Below are 21,464 nucleotides of genomic sequence, written 5' to 3' on the forward strand. Positions count from 1 at the left end.
ATCTGTTTAAACATGTACAAACTTATCAAATTTTTTAATCAAAGGAGTCCTAGCAAGTCCTGCTTCAGGCTGATGATGAAGAAAACGTTTTTTTGGGTTGCTGTTGACTCCTTTTTGTTACAATAACACAAATGGCAATGAGAAGCAAAATAGCTGCAAGGTTGAGTGTAATGCGGAATTAAGGTCTGTTTGTTCATCAGATTATTTGATTGGTCATGTTGTATCCTATAGGACACTACTTTAATCCAGAATGGCATGACATATGTTTTATTTGACATAATCGTTTGTTTACATTGGAAATGTTATATTATCTTTCATTACATCAGCCCCGGACAATGAATTTTCCTAATCATAGCAATTAAATAAAACACTAGAGGTGAAAAACGTTTCTGTTGACGGGGTTGAGAAGGTTGATTTTAATGATCTGTTAACATTTTTCCATACAAGATGTAAATACTTAAGGCTCAAACAAATTGTTATCGAGATTAGCAGTTAACATGCTGACAATGATATTTTACCTAGGAACATTTTCATCTTTGAATAATCAGAAAATAAATAAAGATTCATTTTTTTTACTCTTTCCAAAATCAAAAATAGAGTTAAACAAGTTACTGCTTCTACACAGGTTTAAGTCACAGCAAACATTCAGGTACAGTACTAAGTTCTTAGCCATTGTTGTTTGGAAAGCATTCATAACAGAACACAGTTACAACCATAAATGCTCAAAAATCAACTGGAAACATGAAACTATGCTTCAACGAGAATCATAAGAGAGCATCAGCTGTTACGTCTTCTGTGTAAAAGTATCATCACAGTCACGTCACATTTCTGTCAGACTATCTGGAAATCAGTTATTAATTTACTTACATTTTCCAACATATTTTTATTTTATAATATCAGCACAATCATTATTTTAAATCAACTGAGAGCTCAATGCGCTGATGTGACAGCTTGAATTATCAAGATTATTTCCTATTTGTAGATGTCCAATCCAATGGTGTATAAATATGCAAATATGTGAATCAGCTCCCAGTCAACCCTGTGCTGCCCTCCTAAATAACAGTTAACTGAATAAGGCTGGGCAATCACATTTTAGTTTAAATGGATGTTTTTAGCTCCATTTTTTAATGAGGTGCTGATGCAGTTTTATTGCTTTGAGATGGAACTATAGTTGCTGAAGTCATGGCACAAGTTTAATAAGAAAAACCATTTAAGAGGATTGCAAAAAGTGTGATGGTTGCTGCTAAATGGACATTAAGCATGTCAGTCATGGAAGAATAAGATCATGATAATGCGGTTGAGACAGGAAAGACCACCCTACGTTCATTCACTCAGCTGGCTAGTTTTAGATTAGTGCAGGGAAAGCAGAACAAACAAATACAATTCAATAATTTTCCCTTTATCCAGATTTTATTTTCACAAAATAAATGTAGAAATATTTATTCCTGTTCTGGAGGTGTTAACTAAGGCCTGACTGTAGAGGGATGCCCTGATGTTGCTAAGAAGTGAATCTGCATACACAATCTTTTGTCATTGTGTTGGGCTGACAGAGCAGACTGAATGGCATGGTGCTGCAAATACAACCCTATTTCTCTTTCTGCAGGCTGCTTTTCTTCATTTCCTCCTCCGCCGGTTGGTTTGCGCTGCATTCTCCTGCGTTTGATTCTGAAAGTAAAGACAGAGACATGAAATACTGAGAGTAGAAGAGAAGTCTGGGTAGAAGGAGAGGCCAAACTCTACTGCTTTCAAGGGATGTTAATTGTCTTGAAAGGAAACAAAACAATATATAAAGGTTTGGTTACCCTTCATAATCTGTGAATATTTACACTGATGTTATCTCTGTATGTCTTTCTGCACGTAAACAGAGATTTATATGCAGCTGATCCATTGTTCCACAATTTATAGAATAACTTATTCAGTTTTTTTTTTTGTATCTGTCCTGTTCAGTATTGTGACAGCAGAATCATGGCCTACCTGCTGTATTGTACTGCACTAATTAACTTTGCCAAGAGGAGCATTTTAGATATGGGTCTTCTGTTAATCTTTAATGTTATTCTTTATTGTTCTATTATATATATATATATATATATATATATATATATATATATATATATATATATATATATATATATATATATATATATATATATATATGCACTAATATTTGGGGTGAGTTGTGTTGAGTGATTGGAAGCTTTTAGCTGAATGGCCTGCCATGTAAATTTAATTTAGCTTTTGGTGTAGATTTGTTTATTTATTCTTTATTCCTACCAATAAATCTGGGCATTATCAATCATTATATAACATCCTCATTAGTTCATGATGAGCAACAGGAATTCATCTCAGTCTCGCAATATTGCTGGGCAGTGGTGGTTCTACAAATTCACTGTGCCATCAAACAAGTCCAGAATGCAGAGCTTGAAAAAGGCTGGTGTCACTTTTAATCTTTGCCAAGTCCAGAAATTGAAAGCTTTGTCATGGATTAATATAACATAGAGCCACTATTCTGCAAAGTAAGGTGTCCAGCTAAGTGCTTTGGTTCATTATGTGGTAGAGTTACTGCCAAGGTCATAACTTTTTTCTTTTTTTTTTTTTTAAGTGGGTTAAAGAAAAAACAGCTTAAAATAAAGACATACTTATAAAGACATACAATTTCTTGCTTTATTTGACTGCTTAGCATCTATACAGCAAAATGCATCGACAGTATCAACTGAATGACAAACAATCATCAGACTGACACCTTTATTATTGTAAGCCTCTAGAAGTGCAAAAATACTGGTTAAAGGGTTGAAGCTTGACATCAGAAAAGTAGACGGAAACAGAGGAACAGTTAAATCAAACAGACGATTCCCTCTCTGCCACCAATGCAAATTTTTTTTCACTTGGATGTGTGTCTCCCTCACTGGGTATTCAGCGCTCTCTGAAGTGTGGATCAAAGCAACCTCACAGATGTTTGCTATCAAGTCATGATTACATGACACCAAATCAAGCCTGTTGAAGTCTTTAACATATATAAATAAACCCCGCCTGCCTGGTGAATGGACAACAGAGATTCCACTATGGAAAAGACCATGAAGGAAGTAGAATGGGGAAGAGTTGAACATAATCAAAGCGCTCCTGACTCTTGCGTACCTGCTTGTTCGTTCCTTTCTTGTGATGAGGGAGCTGCTACACTGGCAGCACTGGAACAATCTTCCTTCTCCTTGGACAGGGCACGCTCGTGTCCACCAGCAGCCTCTAACAGACTCTCTCTGGAGAACTCTGTAGAGGGCAGAGAATATACAGACAAATACAGGATGTACTGGAGGGCATGACAGCTATTGAATAAGCTGCCCTGCTAAGGATCAAACTGTGCACTTTATAATACAGCAGTGGTCATAAAATGTTGTCACGTTCTCTTAAATGCTCATTTTATGAATCAGTTCCACATAGCATTAACAAAAACAAGTAATTTACTTCTCTAAGTGAATTTACCAAAAGAGTGATCTTTGAATGAGGATATACTCAAGAAGGCTGGTGTTATTGGACATTGATTAGTTTCTGCCAGCTTCCTCTTTGCTCCTTTTAATGGAACCAACAACTTAATCTCTGGCTTCACAGCTGAACAATCCATAAAGATCACAGTCATCATTTAATTTTGGAGTCCAGCTGTCCTAGTGTTTACACCACTTATGCATCTGCATGGTGAATGAACATTAAACTGCTGAAGTGTGTGTGTTGGTCCTTCAAAAAACAGCCCGGTACACTCATGATAAATAATTCAATTATTGAAAAATGTATGTTACGTGCTGTGTGCTTTACCTGCCATTACTGTGAATTACTTGGCCTGAGCCGAGCTGTTTGTGTCAGTGAAGGTAAAAGCTCTTTTGCTCTGACAGGAGGCAGTGTCTGAAAGATGGGGGTGTGACCATGTAACAATTTACTGAATACTTTCTTGCTTTCTTTCTAAGAAATTGAAAAAGAAAAGATCAATACTAATTTCATATGAATAATAAGTGGCTTGATGCATCATAATTAGCACAGTTATCAAGTTTCACAGAAAACAGACATCACATGCCAGCACTGTATGGCTTGCAAATGAAATATATTTTACCCTGTGCCCATTTATTTCTATGCTGTCACGGGGAAGCTGGAGTCGATCCCAGTGGTCATTAAGCAACGAGGCAGGGTACACTCTTAACAGGTCACCCATCCATCACAGAGATGCAAAGAACTACTTATTCTCACTCCTTGTGAGAATTTAACAACACAATGAACTAAACATGCATGTTTTTGTCATGTGGAAAGAAGCCTGAGTACCTAGAGAGAACCCCCTCCCCCCCATGAACATAGAGAAGATGTGAACCAAACACCACACAGTTAGTCCCTGCAGAGGTTTGAACCAAGAATAATTTCAACGACTCCACAAGCTAAAAATATCACACTTGTTTCAAAAACAGAATTAGCAACTGTTTCAACAGTTTCAAGCAATAAATATATAAAATAATGAATGTATGTGCAATTTGTCTAAAATCATTGCAAACTGACTTAAAATGTGAGAAATAATGTATCTATGAACTGAATTACTTACGAATATGTGGCAACTATTATGTAAAATGATAGTTTTTAAAAAAAAGTATTTTAAGTATTTACTTACTGACTAGTTATTGATGCATTATGCTTTTTATAAAAATGGGCAGATATTATAAGAATTTTTCTTCTCTCTGCTGCTTTTCAAGCATTCTGGTCCATTTTGCTTTGTTTTGTACTGTACAGTATTGTTTTGCTTTTGCATGAACATGTGGGAAATAAACTGTCAAACTCTAATGTCTAGTAATAAGCCCTCCCCTTATTAATTTCATAACCCCCCCTGACATATCTCTTTTGCATGTCAGAAGGTCCCATCTGCAATACTGGAATAAAACTACCTAACTGTTTTAAGTTGCAATCACTCACTACTGAGACAACTGCTGAAATAAATTTCTATAAGTAGAAAGTTTAAGTTCACTGAGGTAATTTAGTGGAAAGAAAACACACTGGTCATGAAACAAGGGATGTTCTCTGATGATATGTGTAACTTGAAAGATTCTCAACTTTGTGCATTGCTGAATAAAAACAATCACAAGCTCAAACATAAAATACTTCTCTCTCAATCGTCGAACATACCCTCCATTTGGCAGCGTAGTTTCTCAAATGCCTCTGTAGTTGCCTCATCATCGTGTGGGAGCTCCTCTCCAGTGGGGACAGAGTCAGGGCTGGGTCGGTCAGATAAGCAGCTCTCTGAAGAACACTCATCTGCTGCTCCTTGCTGCTGCCGGTACAGGTGGTGCTCTACTAGGAACTGAAGCTCTGTAAGGAGGGAGAAGAAGGAAAAGATCAAAAAGAGGCAGGAGAGAGAAGAATGGAATGGTGGGAAAAGAAACCGTAATTAGGATAAAGAGATAACAAAAGAAATAATAGATTTAAAAGGAATGAATTGAAAACATTTTTAAGTTAAACATTTTGCAGGTGGGAGTAGTAAAGACTAATGTAAAATGTGTATATGTTTAAAAGGAGGTTTATAAATCATATATAAGAAATATTTAGCCTCTGCCCATCCTTTATCACACATGATCTTAAAAAGTTGAACCTAAGGGTTTATGTGAAGAGCTGCCTGGGCCGCTAGTGTTCTGAACAACATAGACATTGTCTCTTGAGGGCATTTACCCTCACGGGAGGGTCACACTGTCTTCCTTCAATTTCTTTCTCGGAAACTATTTTCTTTTAGTGCATACTCTGCTTAAAAACAACAGTAACATCCATTGGAACAGTAGAAATAAAACAGGATTTGCACAAGTGTGACCCAAAAACACACAATAAAAAGCATTAAGTGCTGAAGCATTTTTTCATGCTTTTCTTTCGTTTGTCCCTCAGGCTTTAGATAAAAGATGCATTTGCCAAAATGACTCAATCCCACTTGGAACCACTTTTTAAATTAAGAATATTGTTAGGAATTTAGTGTAGGAATTGAACACTGAGACTAAATCCTATTTTAGGTAAGTTCAACACTGATAGACTTACAAGCAGTTAATAAAAGTGTTAAGAATTTTAATCAATAATGGAGACACTTTACAAATTATATAAACTTTTTTCTGAAAGTCTCCATTTCACTTTTACTTTCTAGACTGGAATGAGGTGCACAATCACCTTTATGTTTTATATTCTTCAAGCCTTTTGTCAGTGGCTAAAATACATTGTTTTATGTTGCAATATATATATATTGCAATTATTATATTGACTCTTTAGTAGCACTAAGTCTGTTAGACTACATTTGTCATAAGGAAGAAGTTACAGAATATAAACCAAGAATAAAAGAAAATGCTGTTGGTGTCTTTGGGTCCAAATATGTAATTCAGCACAAAATGTCAACATGAAACTTACCAGACAAGAATAATACTTACCTTTCATTGTTGGTGTTCCCTTTTGCCCTTTTCGTCTCTGTCGAGGGGAGTTCAACAGGGCTGCCTGGAAAATATCAACGCTATATCAGATGAGCATAAATATGGTTTCAATAGAGATAGAGACAAACACAGTTCATGTAACTGCATTTCTATAATTTAATTTTAATAAAACTGGCTTTGAATTAAATTACCTTGTACAACTGGTTTGGGAGCCGGTCTTCATCTATTTCTGTGACAAAACAAACAATCAGTTTACTAATGGCTGCAACACCACTGTAAAAATGATCATATGCTTTTATAAAACTGCAGAGAAAAGCCTCCTCCATATCTTTATGCTGCTTCTAATAGTAGAGTCTCTTCAGTGCAATTTGTTGGTTTAGTTGGAGCATTGCTGAATGCAGGCAGTATATAACAGAGTGGATCAAAAGAGACCTCAAGGCAGATGGTTATCTGACTCTTACAAGAGCTCAATTTTGACCAAATACTGGGGGCGGTACTGCTACTTTTTACCTTTCATTTCTTTCAAGTACACTATTCAGTATGGACTGACCTCATGTTAACTCAAGTGGTGAGAGCACTGGCAAAAATCAGCCAGAAAGGATGAAAACATGGAAAAGGTCTGTGGCCACTACCTGCAGGACCATTAGAGGTTGTCTTGCTAACTGCCTCCCATTTCCACTTGTTTTTGTTCCATTTAAACAGCAGCTGGTGAAATGGATTCACAATCAGGTGTTACTACGTAACTAGACAGATTAGAGCAGGGGGAGGAACTCCGGTCCTCGAGTGTCACAGTCCTGCAAATGTCAGGAGTTTCTGGTGCAACACACCTGATTCAAATCAATGGCTAATTAGCAGACTTGTGCAGAGTTTGATGTCATGCTCTGCACAAGTCTGCTAGTTAGGTCTGATGTGTGCCAGGTGTGTTGCAGAAGAGAAACTCCTAACATTTGCAGGACTGTGGCACTCGAGGACCAGAGTTGCTTACCCCTGGATTAGAGTGTGGCTGACTTGGAGTCATATGGTAATGGTTATGTATTCACTTTTTCTTTAACAGAACATTTATTTTTTTCTGTCTGTGTTTTGTTATAAAAGCTTTATAAGAATTTCTTAAAGCGACCGCAGCTATGTCTTCAACCAAATGTAAAGTGCTGTGATTCCTGTTTGGTGACCTCCTAGGGTCTTATCTCTATCTGTCTGTTCTGCAGCTTGTTGGTTTATGGTATCTGTAATACCTGCAGAACACAGTGAATCCCCAGGCTCCTTTATGAGATTACACTCTACATTGCCCCACTTGCACACATATTTTGGGTTGTATATATTGCATTAGTTTAATGTTTTGTTTGCTCCTGAAACTTAGTCTTTATGTCTACACAACAGATAAAGTTGAGGTTACTGATTTCCACACCCCTGTTGCAAATATGTAATTTAGAATTTCAGCTTAGTTTGGGTCAGTCTCAGATTAGATTTATTAGGAGCCAAGTATGTCAGTAAGTTTTTTTGTTTTTTTTTTTTTGTTTTGTTTTGTTTTTTTTACAGAGAAGTTGTACAGAGATAGTTTGAAAAGTTGGAAATATCTAACAGTGTCACATCCAAACCTGGTCAGACTTCAACAGGCTTTGTATTGATCAACAAGCTGGCAAAATCACAGTTTAACAGATTCCAAATGATGAAATGAAACTATTTCTAAGCACAAAGTTAATAATTACAACAATGAGAATTGGATTAATTATTACAACAGACATTCAGTAACAGATTCATTATTGATTCATTCTATAAGATTTCACAAAAACAGGATGTGAGTTGCTGGATGGCATCAAACTCCACAGCTTCCAAAACAGCTAGAATTACATGTGAATACTGATGGAAAATAAACCATGGAACTTTCTTAGGATAACAAAACAAGTCTACAGTATACAATTTATTTTAAACTTTTTTTTTCAATGTTAAGTATCTGAACACTGGGCTGTTGAGGTCTTTCTTTTAAAAAGAAAGGGGAAAGTCTAATATCAAACAGTAAGAATTATGAAGCTCAAATGACCCTCACTGGCAGAAGATGAAGTCAATAAAAAGAGTCAATATGTGAAACTTGAGTCTGTGGTCACATCAAAAGGTGAAAACGGGGAAAAAAATATCTGTTGACTGCCTTACAGTGGCACATTAACTGTGATCAATACTAAGCCTCTTGAACCTCCATACAAAACTGTGCATTACAGTATTAGAAGTTTTTTCTTTTCTTTTTTTTTTTTTCTGGGACACCACCTAGTTGCTTGGCAACCTATCCCTAGGCACAGGAAATGCAGAATGTGTGTGCAAGGGAGTGTGCACGTGTGCATATAATATTTCTGCTTAAAAGTATGCACTAGGGTGTTCAAAATCCCTGTGATGCTCTTGTTTCTTTATTCCTCAGTCTTTCTCTTTTTTGTTATGCACTAAACACAGAACCAGGGGTAAATAAAATCTCTACCTGAAAGCCAATGAATCTGATTTGGGAAGGATTTATCTCGATGAAGTCTGCCTTTTTTTTTTTTTTTTTTTTTTTTTTTTTTTAGCAGTGCCTGAAACTTAATCTTGTTTGGAATCTTGCAAGGATATGAGAGGGTTTTTGCAGACACTTTTATGTCAAATCAATCCCAGGAAATTAATGTGCTGTCTTTTATTAGCAGTAGTTCATATGTGTTGATAAACTGAATTGAGAGACTCATGTCCAAGAATCTGAAAGCATTTTTAGAAACTCATAAAACAATATAAACCAAAGTGTTTTAAAAGGTATTTAAAGCTTTCCAACTGAAAGACAGCGAGACACAAACTGTCAAAAAGTTGAGAAGTACAACAAAAGGTTTCAGGAAAGAGTAATAAAAGGTGAGACTTGTTAGCTGCATCTGAAAGCTTTAAAAGACAACTCGGACAAGCAGAAAGCCACAGGGGAGAATCTGTACAGTAAGCTGAACTTATGTTTGACCTTGGTGAAAACAGCTGTGCAGTCATTAACTTCATCCTCAGCTGTGCACTGTGTTGCTATCACATAAGATTTTTGTCTAACATGGTGTTCCAACACCTGATTCAGTCTCACAGTAGCTGCTCTTATTTCTCAGTTTCTTCTAGGTATCAGGTGTTGTTGTCACTGGATGTATTAAATCTGTATTTTTCCAAGTTTTACAGAAGTTACCTTAAATTATTGTCAAAGGTGTACTTTGCAAAGATGATTTACGGGTCCATGTTCTTTATAACACTGTTTGCACACAGTTCATATGGTGAGAAGAATTCAAAAGAAGTCACTATGTTAAATCATAAAGTATGAACATGAACAAGTTATGTTTTGCCAAGGTTTTGTGAAAATGTCCTAAGAAGCTATTTTCCTTTACCTCTTGTGCAATTATCCATTTTTAAAAATGTCCTTGAGGGTTAAGAAGAGGCGGTAGAGGAACTTTGTAAGGACTTAAGAAAAGATAATCCCCCACAATAAGAACCAGGACATACTCAAATTAAACTGTGAAGTGATTCTGCAGCATTGACACTTTTTTGTCCTTTATTTTTTGTTTCTAAAGCTCGAAGAGATAACAAAGGAAGCACTGAAGCTTCTTCCTAAGTGTTGTAGAGAATTCAACAAGCTTTTATCACAGCTTCTACTGAAATACCAAATCAAAGACCATTTGATCAGTTCTCGTGTGGATAGAACTCAGAAAGAGTTGTTGTGCTGAATGAACTTGCACAACAGTGTCATTATGAACAAATGTGTCCTGCAGCACCTCTAAATGAGCTTAATGACCGCTAAATGTGTCTTCAACCCACACCCATCCTAAGTGTGCTCACACCTGCTTTAAATACTGTTGACTGCTGATCAGATCATGCAAACACCATAGCAATGCCGAATGTGAACAGAAAGAAGAATTGAGAAAAGATGGTTGGATATTTTTGATGGACTCAAAGTAGGATTTAAAATTTTGTTGTAGGTTATATTCAGGAGTTAGTGTGATATGTTTAAGTTGAATATCTTAGAGCAGAGAGCAGCTGTGCTTTGATTTGAACAACCAATATGCAGGAGACATGGTTGAAAAACCATTTGGGTCAAGAAACATAAAGCATGGCTTCACATGGGTGATTTTTAGATTGTTGTGTCTGCAAATGCAGCCCATCTGAGCTGCAAAATGAGAGAAAAAAGAGCTGAAAAAGCCTCTCCAGCAGTGATGAGGCTATCACTGCAACTCCCGGCTGACTGACCATCTGACACGAAGCCAGATGAGAACAGCTAGGGTTCTCTGACTCGAAGTCAAGCCACTTGGTTTCTGTTGTGTTGCAGCTCCAAATCTGGTTTCAGTTGGAAGCGGCTGAACAGCATATGTTGAAGAAAAATGAGCAAAGTTTGCAACAATCCTTCCATTGCATGTTTTTTTTTTTTTTACATTATCTGATCCTAAATGTGGAATGACTAAAACCTCTTTTAAAAATATCCAAATGCTTTTCCCATTAATTAATGAGTCACACAGCTGACATTTTAGTATAATTGAGGTCACGGTCCAGATGAGAGGGAGCATTAAAAACCTAATTACCAGGTATATAGTTTGGTCATTCATTTTAAGAAATAGAAAAATAATTAGATTGAAGTTTAAGTGATGAGTGCTTTGCATGTAAAACAATATGAAGTAAGAAGGCAGAAGAAAAACGAAAGAATGAAGAAGATAAATAAATTTAAGCATGTTTGTTATGGTTTGGCTTCTAGTGCTTCTTTAACACACAACTTCTGTTGCTGATTACTACACACACATGTGTTATGTTTCTTGTTACCCTTCCTTATTTCAGTGCCAATTATTGCTTTTTGGTATCTTGAGTCATTCAACTTTATGAAAAATAAAGTTGTTTGTTCTTGTGGGTTTTTTTTTTTTTTTGGATTGTTTTCACCACCTGCCTTTGCTGCACCTTTCAGTCCAGGCTTTTTGTTTTAGTATGATGAAAGGCTGTTTTATTCAGTGCCTGACTTCCTCACAGGCACTCTGTGTTTGTGTCGTCTCCCTTACAACACACCAAGCAGACTGTGTGAAGTGTTCAGGATGGACCCCACAGTTTGTGACTGCTGTAACATTCCCCAGAGGACTTTGAGGAGGTCCATGTGGCACAATGACTTTTACTGAATGTGCTGTTAAGCCAAGGCCTTCAGGACATTTCAGAGCTGTAACCAGATTATTGAATGTACTAAATTTTAATTGACTGAATCCTTTCCTGCTCTAGTCCATGAATCTTAAGTCCTCTTGTCAGATCTGACATGCAGAGGCTTGACTGATCTGGCAGGCCTAGCCTGCAGTTCCCTCCGTAGTTCCTACCATGACCTTAAGATTAGTGTGCAGACTTTCCACGAGTCCTGAGTCCTCTAATATCCTGTCTGGTCCAGACTCTGCCCTGCAGTCAAATGACATACGACATTGTTCAAACCATACCTTACAGTCTGCACTCTCTAAAGCTGGAGTTATACTTGAGCAATGTTAGTGTATGGCTGGGCAGTCATAGCTGACTTGTGAAATAAGCTGTTATACTCAAGCATGGGGTTGAAACATTATGTTGCAGTTTCTCTTCTGCAGTTACCACACAAATTTAGCAAAAAGCTTCAGAAAACTTAAAACACATCATCACAAGGGATTAGTTTCCAATTAGGTAGTACAAGCAGGGGTGCACATTTCTGGGAGAGGTGCATGTCAAGCCTCCATAGTACTATGCAGAGCATGCTGTGGTGACATTGTGACCATATGCAGACTCTGCACCAGTCTAAATCCAGCCTAAGGCTAGTTCAGACCCTGCCCTGATGGCAACAGCCACCTTGCCAGTTTCATATATCATACATATATGTATGTATGTTTGTGTGTATATATACATAAATTGTTGCAAGCGAAGAATTCCCAAACAAGTCTTGGCAGAAGAGACACAACAGCTGGTGACTTTGTGGGTTTTGTGCCTCGGAAGGCAATTAATAAAATTGTTACATTGTTAAAATATCTAAAAAAAAAACCAAAAAAATAACATTTCCATCACTGGAAATATAAATCAAAGAATCTGAAGTTAATAAATATGGTGCAATTTTAAGTAATGCATTTACCCTGCAAAACTTAAATATTCTTTTGTTTTGCTTTAAATCTAAGTCAAGTTGTCTTTTTGTATAGGTAACAATATAGAAATGAATTCTCCTAAAAGCCAGGTTGTTATAGGAGAAAATTAAAATTAGTCACTCTTTTATAATGATTCTTTCTCACCATTTAGGCTGTTTCTCAGTTGTCTGTTGCTCTGATGTGCTTTTGGGGTTCACCGTGCACAGGGCATAGCAATCCAAAGTGCATTTAATAATGCAGGGCTCTCTCTGATGTGGGGCACATCATTACTGCACCAGCACAGCTCTTCCCTCCTCATCATATCTATTCTTCCCCATCCCCCTATTTGGCACATCCTCTTCTCTTACTCTCTCTCACACACAGAGACAAGTACAACATCTCTTATTTCGGCTCTGCATTCGATTTGATTTCTGTCTTGGCTTCTCCTATGAGGCATCAAATTTGCTTTGATAACTCTTCTTTTTTTGTAAGCGACACTCTAGTTCTAAAAATACACACAATTGAAACTGAATACAAGTCCATTAAGAAACAAGTCACGCAGCCACACTTAAAAAAAAGTCATATTACACCTTGAATATTTTTGGCCCAGCATTCTGGCCTAATTAAGGGCACCATCCACATGATAGCTCTCAAAAGGAACCTACTGCGGTCAGCACGTATAACATTTCAAATGATTAATAATAAGCTTTAAGTATACATTTTCTTTGCATGTTACAAAAGACAAACACATAATATTTAGCCTATCAATGACAAAGACAAGGATGAAAAATAGATTTAAACATTTGAAAAGACACAACATTACCCACATTATCTAAAAGCAATATTCTCATCTGGATTAACAGATATTTGTCTGATTGATACGTTGTTGTCCTGAAGTTGTGTTCTTTTAAGATTTGAAAAGACCAAACAGTGAAAAAGAAAAAAAGAAAAATGAAAAAGCCAACGTGCAATGAAACAAAGTTCCTCAAAAAACTGTCTTTGAAAACATTTTTTGTCATCCCTCTTGTTCTGGTACATTTTTTCCCAATAACTACTCATTCACTTCAAAAACAACTGCTTGCACTTCACATTCTTACATTTTCTTTGTCTCAGGTCCATTACAATAAGCAGAAGATTAATAGTTATCTCTTCTCTTCAGTTCAAGTTTGACTCTCAGTTATTCCTCTTGTGCTTGTCCAATTACTGAGTCAAACAACAGACTCAACACAGACTCATGTGAGTAAAATCACATATACTCGCACAGAAATCGGAAGTGAACAGACTGTCATTACACCTGCTTTGAATCTGCTATTTGCTGACATTGGATAAAAAGAATAAATAGATAACAAATCCAAAAAAGAAAAGAAAACTTTTCCAGAATGAGCTAACATAAGCAGTGGATCAGAAATTTAATTGCTGGCAACATTTTATTCAACAGTGATGAAGGGAGTTTGTGTTAACACATTTAAGAGTCTAACTTTAAAGACAATGTTAAAAATATTATAGCTGTGTCTTCAGCATGCTCAATGAAGCACCAGCTTGGGTTTATCTGTCACCTGGAGACAACACCAGCTCATTTACTCACAAGTGAAAAATTACTTCTTCTGCCTGACATTCCCTGCTGATCATCTCTGCAGTGGGTCACTTTTACACACAAATGCACTCCCAAGTACAGCAGAGAGGGGAGGAAAGCACAGAGCCGATGGATGACTCATAGCAGAATAACTCCTCAGAGGTATAATGTTGTGTTTGATCATGATGTCCCATGAGAGGACACATGGTTGTTTTCGTTGGTCTAATGCAGCAGGAAGATTTGTTTGGTGTGTAACACAGATAAAATAAAGTATCACAGCAAAAATATACAGAAACAACTTTAGAATTTGCTGCAGTCATATTCTAGGGAATAAAACCCTGACTTACATTGTCTGCTAACATCTCTGACCTTTTCTCATTTACACAAAGTCTCTGTGTCACATTATTTATTTCTCTAGTTATTTATTCCCTTATTCATTAAATTACTAATTGTATGGTTCACTATTTCATTCATTCATTCATTTGGTAAGAGAGGAAAAAATACAAAGAAAATACAGCTTTTGTGTGTATGTGTGTTTGTTTGATTTCTATTTTATTGCAACAGATTTAAACTCAGACAAGGATGCAGGGAGGATTACAACTGCACATTAAAATCCAATATGCTTTAACTTATAATTTGCACAATATTGAAATAAAATCAATATCTAATTTCCAATTACAAACATTGTTCTTTTGATATCAAAATCATTGTTACAGTGTAAAGATAAGGTTGTATTGCAGTACGTATTAAAATAGAGACCTGTTAGATGAAAAAAAAAAAAAAGTTCATTTATCTAACTAGCTGAAAACAAATGTAAAAGAAAACAATGAAGAAAAAACTTCCAGGTGTACAAAGAACAGAATTAACTGGTTTACAAGGATGTAATATTTCTTTAAAATGGTGACAAAGTACAAGTGACACGGGGCTCTTGTCTGAGAAACACTATATGTTTAGATTATATAAAAACATTATTATAAAATGTTGAATTTATGTGTCAGTGGTTTAAAGAAACATGAAATGACAATGTTTAACTCAGTTTACTAGTCTGATGTCACTATGTCCTCATCTTTCCCACACATCATCAAAACTATCCATCCACATGCCATCAGACAGATGCCAAGTGGCAGAAACCGTTCACAAGCGAAGATGTTTGTATTTTCAGTGTCTTACCGGGTGACGATTGATCACTGGATGCCACTAAAGTGGCAGGTGTGGGTCTACGTCTTCTGATCTGAAAAAGGTAGAATTTAAGTTAACATTTGACTTAGCTACCATTCAAAATGTGTTCAAGAATGACAGTAAATACACTTTTAAACATCAGATTCTCCAAAAACCATTTATTAGGCTGCGGCAAAATAAGATTTAATTTTTTTTTTTAAATACGAGCTGATATGCATAAAACACATAAGTACAAAGCATAGAGAAAATGTTTCAAATTCTTGATCATCATTGAGTCAAACACAGACTAGTTTGCTTTATGCCATAAACGGCTTTGAGGTCAATGCAGCATTTACTTCACCACGGCTGGTCTATGTGATCCAGGGCTCTGTAGACATCTCCTTTGAAGATGTCTGAGCTGGATGAGAGTAATGCTGAATCCTGCAGTGCATAGCAGTGAGATCAGCAGGGCAGCCTGCCACCTCCTACTTGTTTCTTGGCACATGAGTAGTGGAGTGTGGCAGCTTCTCCACTATTCTGGGGCATACATGAGAGGTCATGTAAATTTGCTAGAGATAATCAGAAGTAAGGTTCTTCAAACCTTTGTGGGGATAAAAGGTAGAGTTGTATTGCTTATAGCTCGCAATGTGGAGAATTTTTCATCTTAATTTCAACTGAGAATTGAAATGATGAAGGTGTGAGAAAATACAAGACAGAAAGGACAAAGTAAAACAGTTTTTTGAAATGGTGGTCTGACTACAAATTTTGGAAATAGTTGCATCTTTAGTGTCTACTGAGTTTTGCTCCTTCTGTGGAATTAAATGGGTGTCTGTATAGATTCACACACTGACAAACCAAATTTTCTTTGAAATCTTTCTAAAACAGATGGCTGCAGTTCACCCTTCTTTTCATGGTTTACCATTCTCTTTCTGTGTGACAGATGGTTTGAGTAGTGCAGTGTTGAAAATGTCAAAAGAAATCTATGTTGAATATTTGTCATCAAATATGTTGTTTGAAACTATCTTAGAGAGAAGCAACGTTTTTCTATTTCCAATCACATCCAAAATCAAGCAATTACATTTCAACACAATTACTCTATGAATGTTAAAAACAAATAAACAACAAACATGGCAGATCTTTCTGACTCTCACCTTAACAATTCTAGAAACACACAAGCAAAAACAATTTTACTGTAGCTGACAGGGTTGCTGAGTAATGCTGAAACCCCTGTCAGCTGCAGTCCTCCAGGCATCTTTTCTAAATGCACTTGGAGAGCTGTGCAGCCTCAGCCTAAACAGACCTGCATACACTACAATTGATTAATTAGGTTAGAAAGCAAAAGATTCCCGCGGTAAGTTTAAAAGTTTTCAGCTAAACTTTAGAAAGTGAATCAAAAGATGGAAACCAAAATATTAGGTTCTTCCTCAACTTGCAACTGCAAAAGAAAATAGGAGCCAAATAACCAGTTATTGAATGATTTACTTTGAAGAACAACCCTTCTAATTTGGCTTGACTTTAAGACATTGCAGTGATTGAAAGAAAGTCAACGACATCATTAAATAACACAAAGTAGAAGGAAGTATAAAGCATTCCTTCTGCCTTTAGTAATCTAGATTAATGCTCTGCCTGATGCTGTCCCTCTATTCCGACATTTATTCTGCAAAACCAATATATTCCTGAGTGTAGAGGCACACACACAATACCAATAAATTAGCTTTTCAAAGTCAAAATTGATTGATTGATTAGTTTCACACGACAAAGAGGAATACAGATATCGCTACAGAAATTATATTCAGTTCTGAAAGAGCAGAACCAGTGTTATCACAGTGGTACATTCTAATTAGGTATTCAGATGTGAAGAGGCTTCGTTACATTCAAATCCCAGTCATGGATTGCGGGAGGAGGCCTGAAAAGAAAAGTGACATTGAGCTCCTTTACTATTCATTAACAACCAGGCAGAGATTTGTGACTGCTGTGAACACTTAAATTCTGAGAAATTACTGATCGTATATCCTAAGACACGTCAGTGATTCACTGCCTTTCTGCAGACGTTGTATCTCATGTCAGGAATGTGTGTGTTAAGATTGGGAAAAAAAACCACAGGTAGAGTTGATTAGTGACACCAGAAGCCTGGTGTTTCTAATAGCAACTGGGTTGAATATAAGCTCCAGTGCTGAGTTTACTGATCGATTGTTTCAAAACAGGGATCCAGTCTTAAAAATTTGCACAAAACATATCGAGGATCAGATTTTTCAAGCCATATTTCCATTAGCCCACATGCAGCATAGTGTTAAGCAAAACCTGGATACAACCTGGCTAATAAAGCAAAATCTGGTCTTAAACCAAATTTTGTTTGCAAATAGCTGTGACCCTGAATTGGAGTAAGTGGTTAAGAAAAGGTTAGATGGATGTTTCCAAATAGGAATAGCAAATTAAGAACCATTATTTTACCTGTCTCTATACTGCTAAAGTTCTCATTGAGAAGACAAATCTCACATCTTAAAAACATAAAATGTTCTGAGAATATAAAGGCTACTCTCCGATTTCCTGCTGGGAGAAAATCCAATAAAATGGATCTCTACTAGAATGTTATACTATTCCCCTGAGACATGCCTCTTTTACTTCCAAAGCTGCAGGTAATTGTGCATTAATGTGATTTTCACACACTCAAACTTCAAAGATGTCATAGCGGTTTAGTAATTTTTCACATAGAAGTTACTACAGTACTTTATAATATCATGTATATTGGAATCCCTGGGAGTGCTGTGGGTTTAGGTTTTGAACATTTCAACAGACATTTTATCCTTAATTATTGTTGTTTACTGTGTAATGTGGTTGCATTCTATAAAATTTACCCCACCAGCCCACATTAATCAGCCATTGCAGAGAAAATCTGATTTTATCCACAGTCATTGTTATTCTTCTCACCCGACAGCAGAGCAAACTCCCCTGGTGCTCCGCTCACACAAATACCAGTCCTTACTGGATGGGCTCACCCTTCAAACCACCATGACTGCCTTTCAGCCCACAGTCTGTTTAGAATGCACTTCTGTCATGTCTCACAACAACGAACAATATGGCCTTTGATAGTAATGGGTGGGCAGGAAAACCTGCACATGCCCAATACGCTTCTTGTGTGGGACAAAATAGCCTTCGCTGGAAAATATAGGTCAGGCAACAAGTCATGTCAGTCGAAGTGAAAATGCCTCCCTTTGCCATAAATTGAACTTCCACTCTCCCCAAGGTTTTCAAATATTTCTGTCGAAGATGAAAAAAAGGTCACAAACAAGAAAGTTAAAGAAATATGAGAATTAAATGTGATTTGACGTGTTTCTTCATTGGGATGGAACTATTATATAAACAGAGATACAACTAATTTAAGGTTTCCATCCATGAAAACTGTTACAAATTAGCATTTATTTTGTCAATGATCATCTATCAGTACTGATGTTTAAACCTGTATATAAAAGAAAAGCTTGCTGCTGAAGAAGGTACTGCAAGTTTTCACAGAAATTTACCTAAAAGTCTGATACAAAAAGGCCATAACAGTCCTGGAGGATTAATGTGGTTCCTCATCTGCCACTCTCACATTTGAAATATGACCCTGACCCTGGTATTACACAGAAAAGTCTGTTATAATGAGACCTTGAAGCCTCTCTTGTCACCCTGTTTGTTCTGACTCAAATAACTTATAAAACTTAAAATACACGTCACTGAGTTATTTTTCTTTTATCTGAGGTTTTGCTCTGCTAAAACTCTCTCTTATTATTTTTCTGTGCTTTTATTTTGTTATTTAACTGGTCTCCTTATAGCCTCCCTCCATAGTGGCTCTTTAAAAAAAGAGGAGAATTAGAAGGAGGAAGAAAAATACAACCCAGAAAGTTATTTCTTTACAGATCTAACTCGGTTTTCTTAGAATCACACAAGTATAACATTCCCTATAGAAACACTATGATTGTTCACTATACCAGATCTCCTACTGTTTTATTGAACTGTGACAACAATGGGTTTGTGACTTCAGATGGAAGCAGATGACAGAAGGATACATTTAAAACAGGTATTTCTGGGCACAAGTACTGTTACCACTTTCAGACTTTATGGCTAACTGAGTCAACCATAGATAGCTCTGTGGGTTTGTAAATAATCCTGCACTTCTAAGGTAGGCTAAAATCTGTCTATTTCTTGTGCTCTCAGTGAAGGACAAGCACAAGTTGGCACATGAACAAAGGAAATATTAAAGAAAACAATGCATTAACCCTAAACTTGTTGGATGTTATGATTCATCCTTTCAGTTTTATCAAAGATGCACTTTCATTCATTCATTGTCCTAACCACTTAGTCCAATTAAGGGTCCCAGAGAAGCTGGAGCCTATCCCAGCAGTTTTTGGGTGAAAAGAAGGGTACACCCTGGACAGCTCGCTAGGCCATCGCAGTCAAAGATGGACTTCTCATCTTGAAATAATTTGAGCTGTAAAGATGAAAGCACACAGAATACAGCACATTTCCATTATCTGTACTCAAGTTTAACAAGGACAGCATTATTATAACTGTTGGTACTTTAATACGGCGGCCCTGAAGTGCAAATCACAACAACAAAACAAAAAACACAAATACAAAACAAAAAAACGCAACAACAAATTAAGAAACAGCAACAAATTAAAAATGACAACAACAATTACAAAAAACACAATGACAAATTAAAAAACACAACAAATTTAATGAACACTACAAAAAATTCTAAAAAAACACAACAAATAAAAAAAAACACGAAAAAAAATGATAAAACACAATGACAAATAAAAAACGACAACGAACTTAGAAAAAGCACAACGACATTAACATACCAGAAGAGGTAGGTATCAGCGGGCAACATGAGAAATCGCTGATTGGACGATGGTGCCAGACGGCTTTTGAACCGGAAGTTGTAGTTTTGTACCTCGTTCAGTTTGAAGTAGGGGAAAGGCTAAAGTAGTGCTAAATTTGTTATGTTAAATACTAAAGAAGTGTTCAAAGTAGTTTTAGTGTGCTGATTGAGACACATTTTGTGTAAAGTGTGTAATAGGGCTTGGCAACGGACGTGATGACTTAATGCGGCCTGGGATGTAAATAGTAGACCGGTGTCATTTTCGGAGGCCATTCATTCCTGAGGATCATTGATACAGGTTATTAGAGCAGTGATTTTTATGTTGAACAACTGCTGTCAACCATAAGCTAAAGCGCGTTTCTTTTATTCACCTATCGAAAGCCAGCTGGTCTCAACCAACCGTTAAACGTGTTGCTACGGTGACGTCCGCAACCGAGTGAAATGAAGTGATGTGAACTAGGCGAACTATGTGTGCATGCAGACTAAAATAATGCACGCCAATATATATGTATCTATATATCGGTCCTCACAAGTTCTGCATTCTTAGTGGTTGAACGAGCCTCTTCTCTGGGTGATTGTGAGCAGTGCGGGCAAAGTGGAATGTGGCCGCTGCACCTGCATGGCGTTCCTGTTTAAATTGGAGGCAACTGTTCACATCCGTGGAATGAAGACTGTGACAGATGTGCGAGCATACTGGGTTTTGCCCAGCAACTTAACAAAGATTCAACCAGAAGTGTGACATGAGATTTGTGTTACTCAGTCAGATGACTGTGACCTTGTTGTTTGGACAGAACAGGACTTTGTAGCGGTGCGCATCTTCCCAGACAGGGAGTTCTGGAAAACTATCTGACAGAAGCACAAGTCTTCTTTAGGAGGGTGTGCTTGCCAGAGCTACTTGATAAATATTACACTAAGGCTGTGGAGCCCAGCTAGTAAAATGAACTTGAATGCAAGCTTTTTTTTTTTTTTGTCTTGTCCAGCATTTAGGCAAGCAGAATGATGGTCTGGATGCTGTGTTCTGCTGAGCAAATTTTCTCTGCCAAGGGAAGCTTTATAGATATAATGATCCCCTTGACTTTCTGAATTTTTATTTTATTTCTATGTTTATTTTGTATTGTTGTTTGAATTGTAGAGTTATTACTGCTGGACCAGAGAGGACAGACAAAAGACAGAAAGAGAAAGGAGAAGAAACACCTCATAAGAAAAGGGAAAGAGATAAAGGGAGAGAAAAGGGAGAGAAAAAAACAACAACTAAAAAATAACCCAAAAACAAAAAGAAAGAAAACAACCTACAGATGTATACATACACACATACAGGCACACACATACATATACACACACATACACACGCATACATACACATACATATACACACACGT

At 36.7% G+C, this 21,464-nt stretch overlaps 1 protein-coding gene across 1 annotated transcript in view; it reads right to left on the bottom strand.

Moving 5' to 3' along the window:
• Nucleotides 1-1,089: 1,089 nt before the first annotated feature.
• Nucleotides 1,090-21,464, bottom strand: part of LOC306757530 (protein phosphatase 1 regulatory subunit 1A-like) — a 32,320-nt gene continuing 11,945 nt past the window's right edge. Inside the window, exons 2-7 of the mRNA XM_079242609.1 lie at nucleotides 15,234-15,294; nucleotides 6,611-6,648; nucleotides 6,420-6,483; nucleotides 5,146-5,328; nucleotides 3,133-3,261; nucleotides 1,090-1,665 (exon numbers count right to left, since the gene is read on the bottom strand). Coding sequence (XP_079098735.1) covers nucleotides 1,586-1,665; nucleotides 3,133-3,261; nucleotides 5,146-5,328; nucleotides 6,420-6,483; nucleotides 6,611-6,648; nucleotides 15,234-15,294 — 555 coding nt within the window. The 3' untranslated portion in view covers nucleotides 1,090-1,585. The remainder of the gene's footprint in view (nucleotides 1,666-3,132; nucleotides 3,262-5,145; nucleotides 5,329-6,419; nucleotides 6,484-6,610; nucleotides 6,649-15,233; nucleotides 15,295-21,464) is intronic.

This window comes from Telmatherina bonti (assembly GCF_933228915.1).
Source record: "Telmatherina bonti genome assembly, chromosome: 6".
In the NCBI taxonomy this organism is placed as follows: domain Eukaryota; kingdom Metazoa; phylum Chordata; class Actinopteri; order Atheriniformes; family Telmatherinidae; genus Telmatherina; species Telmatherina bonti.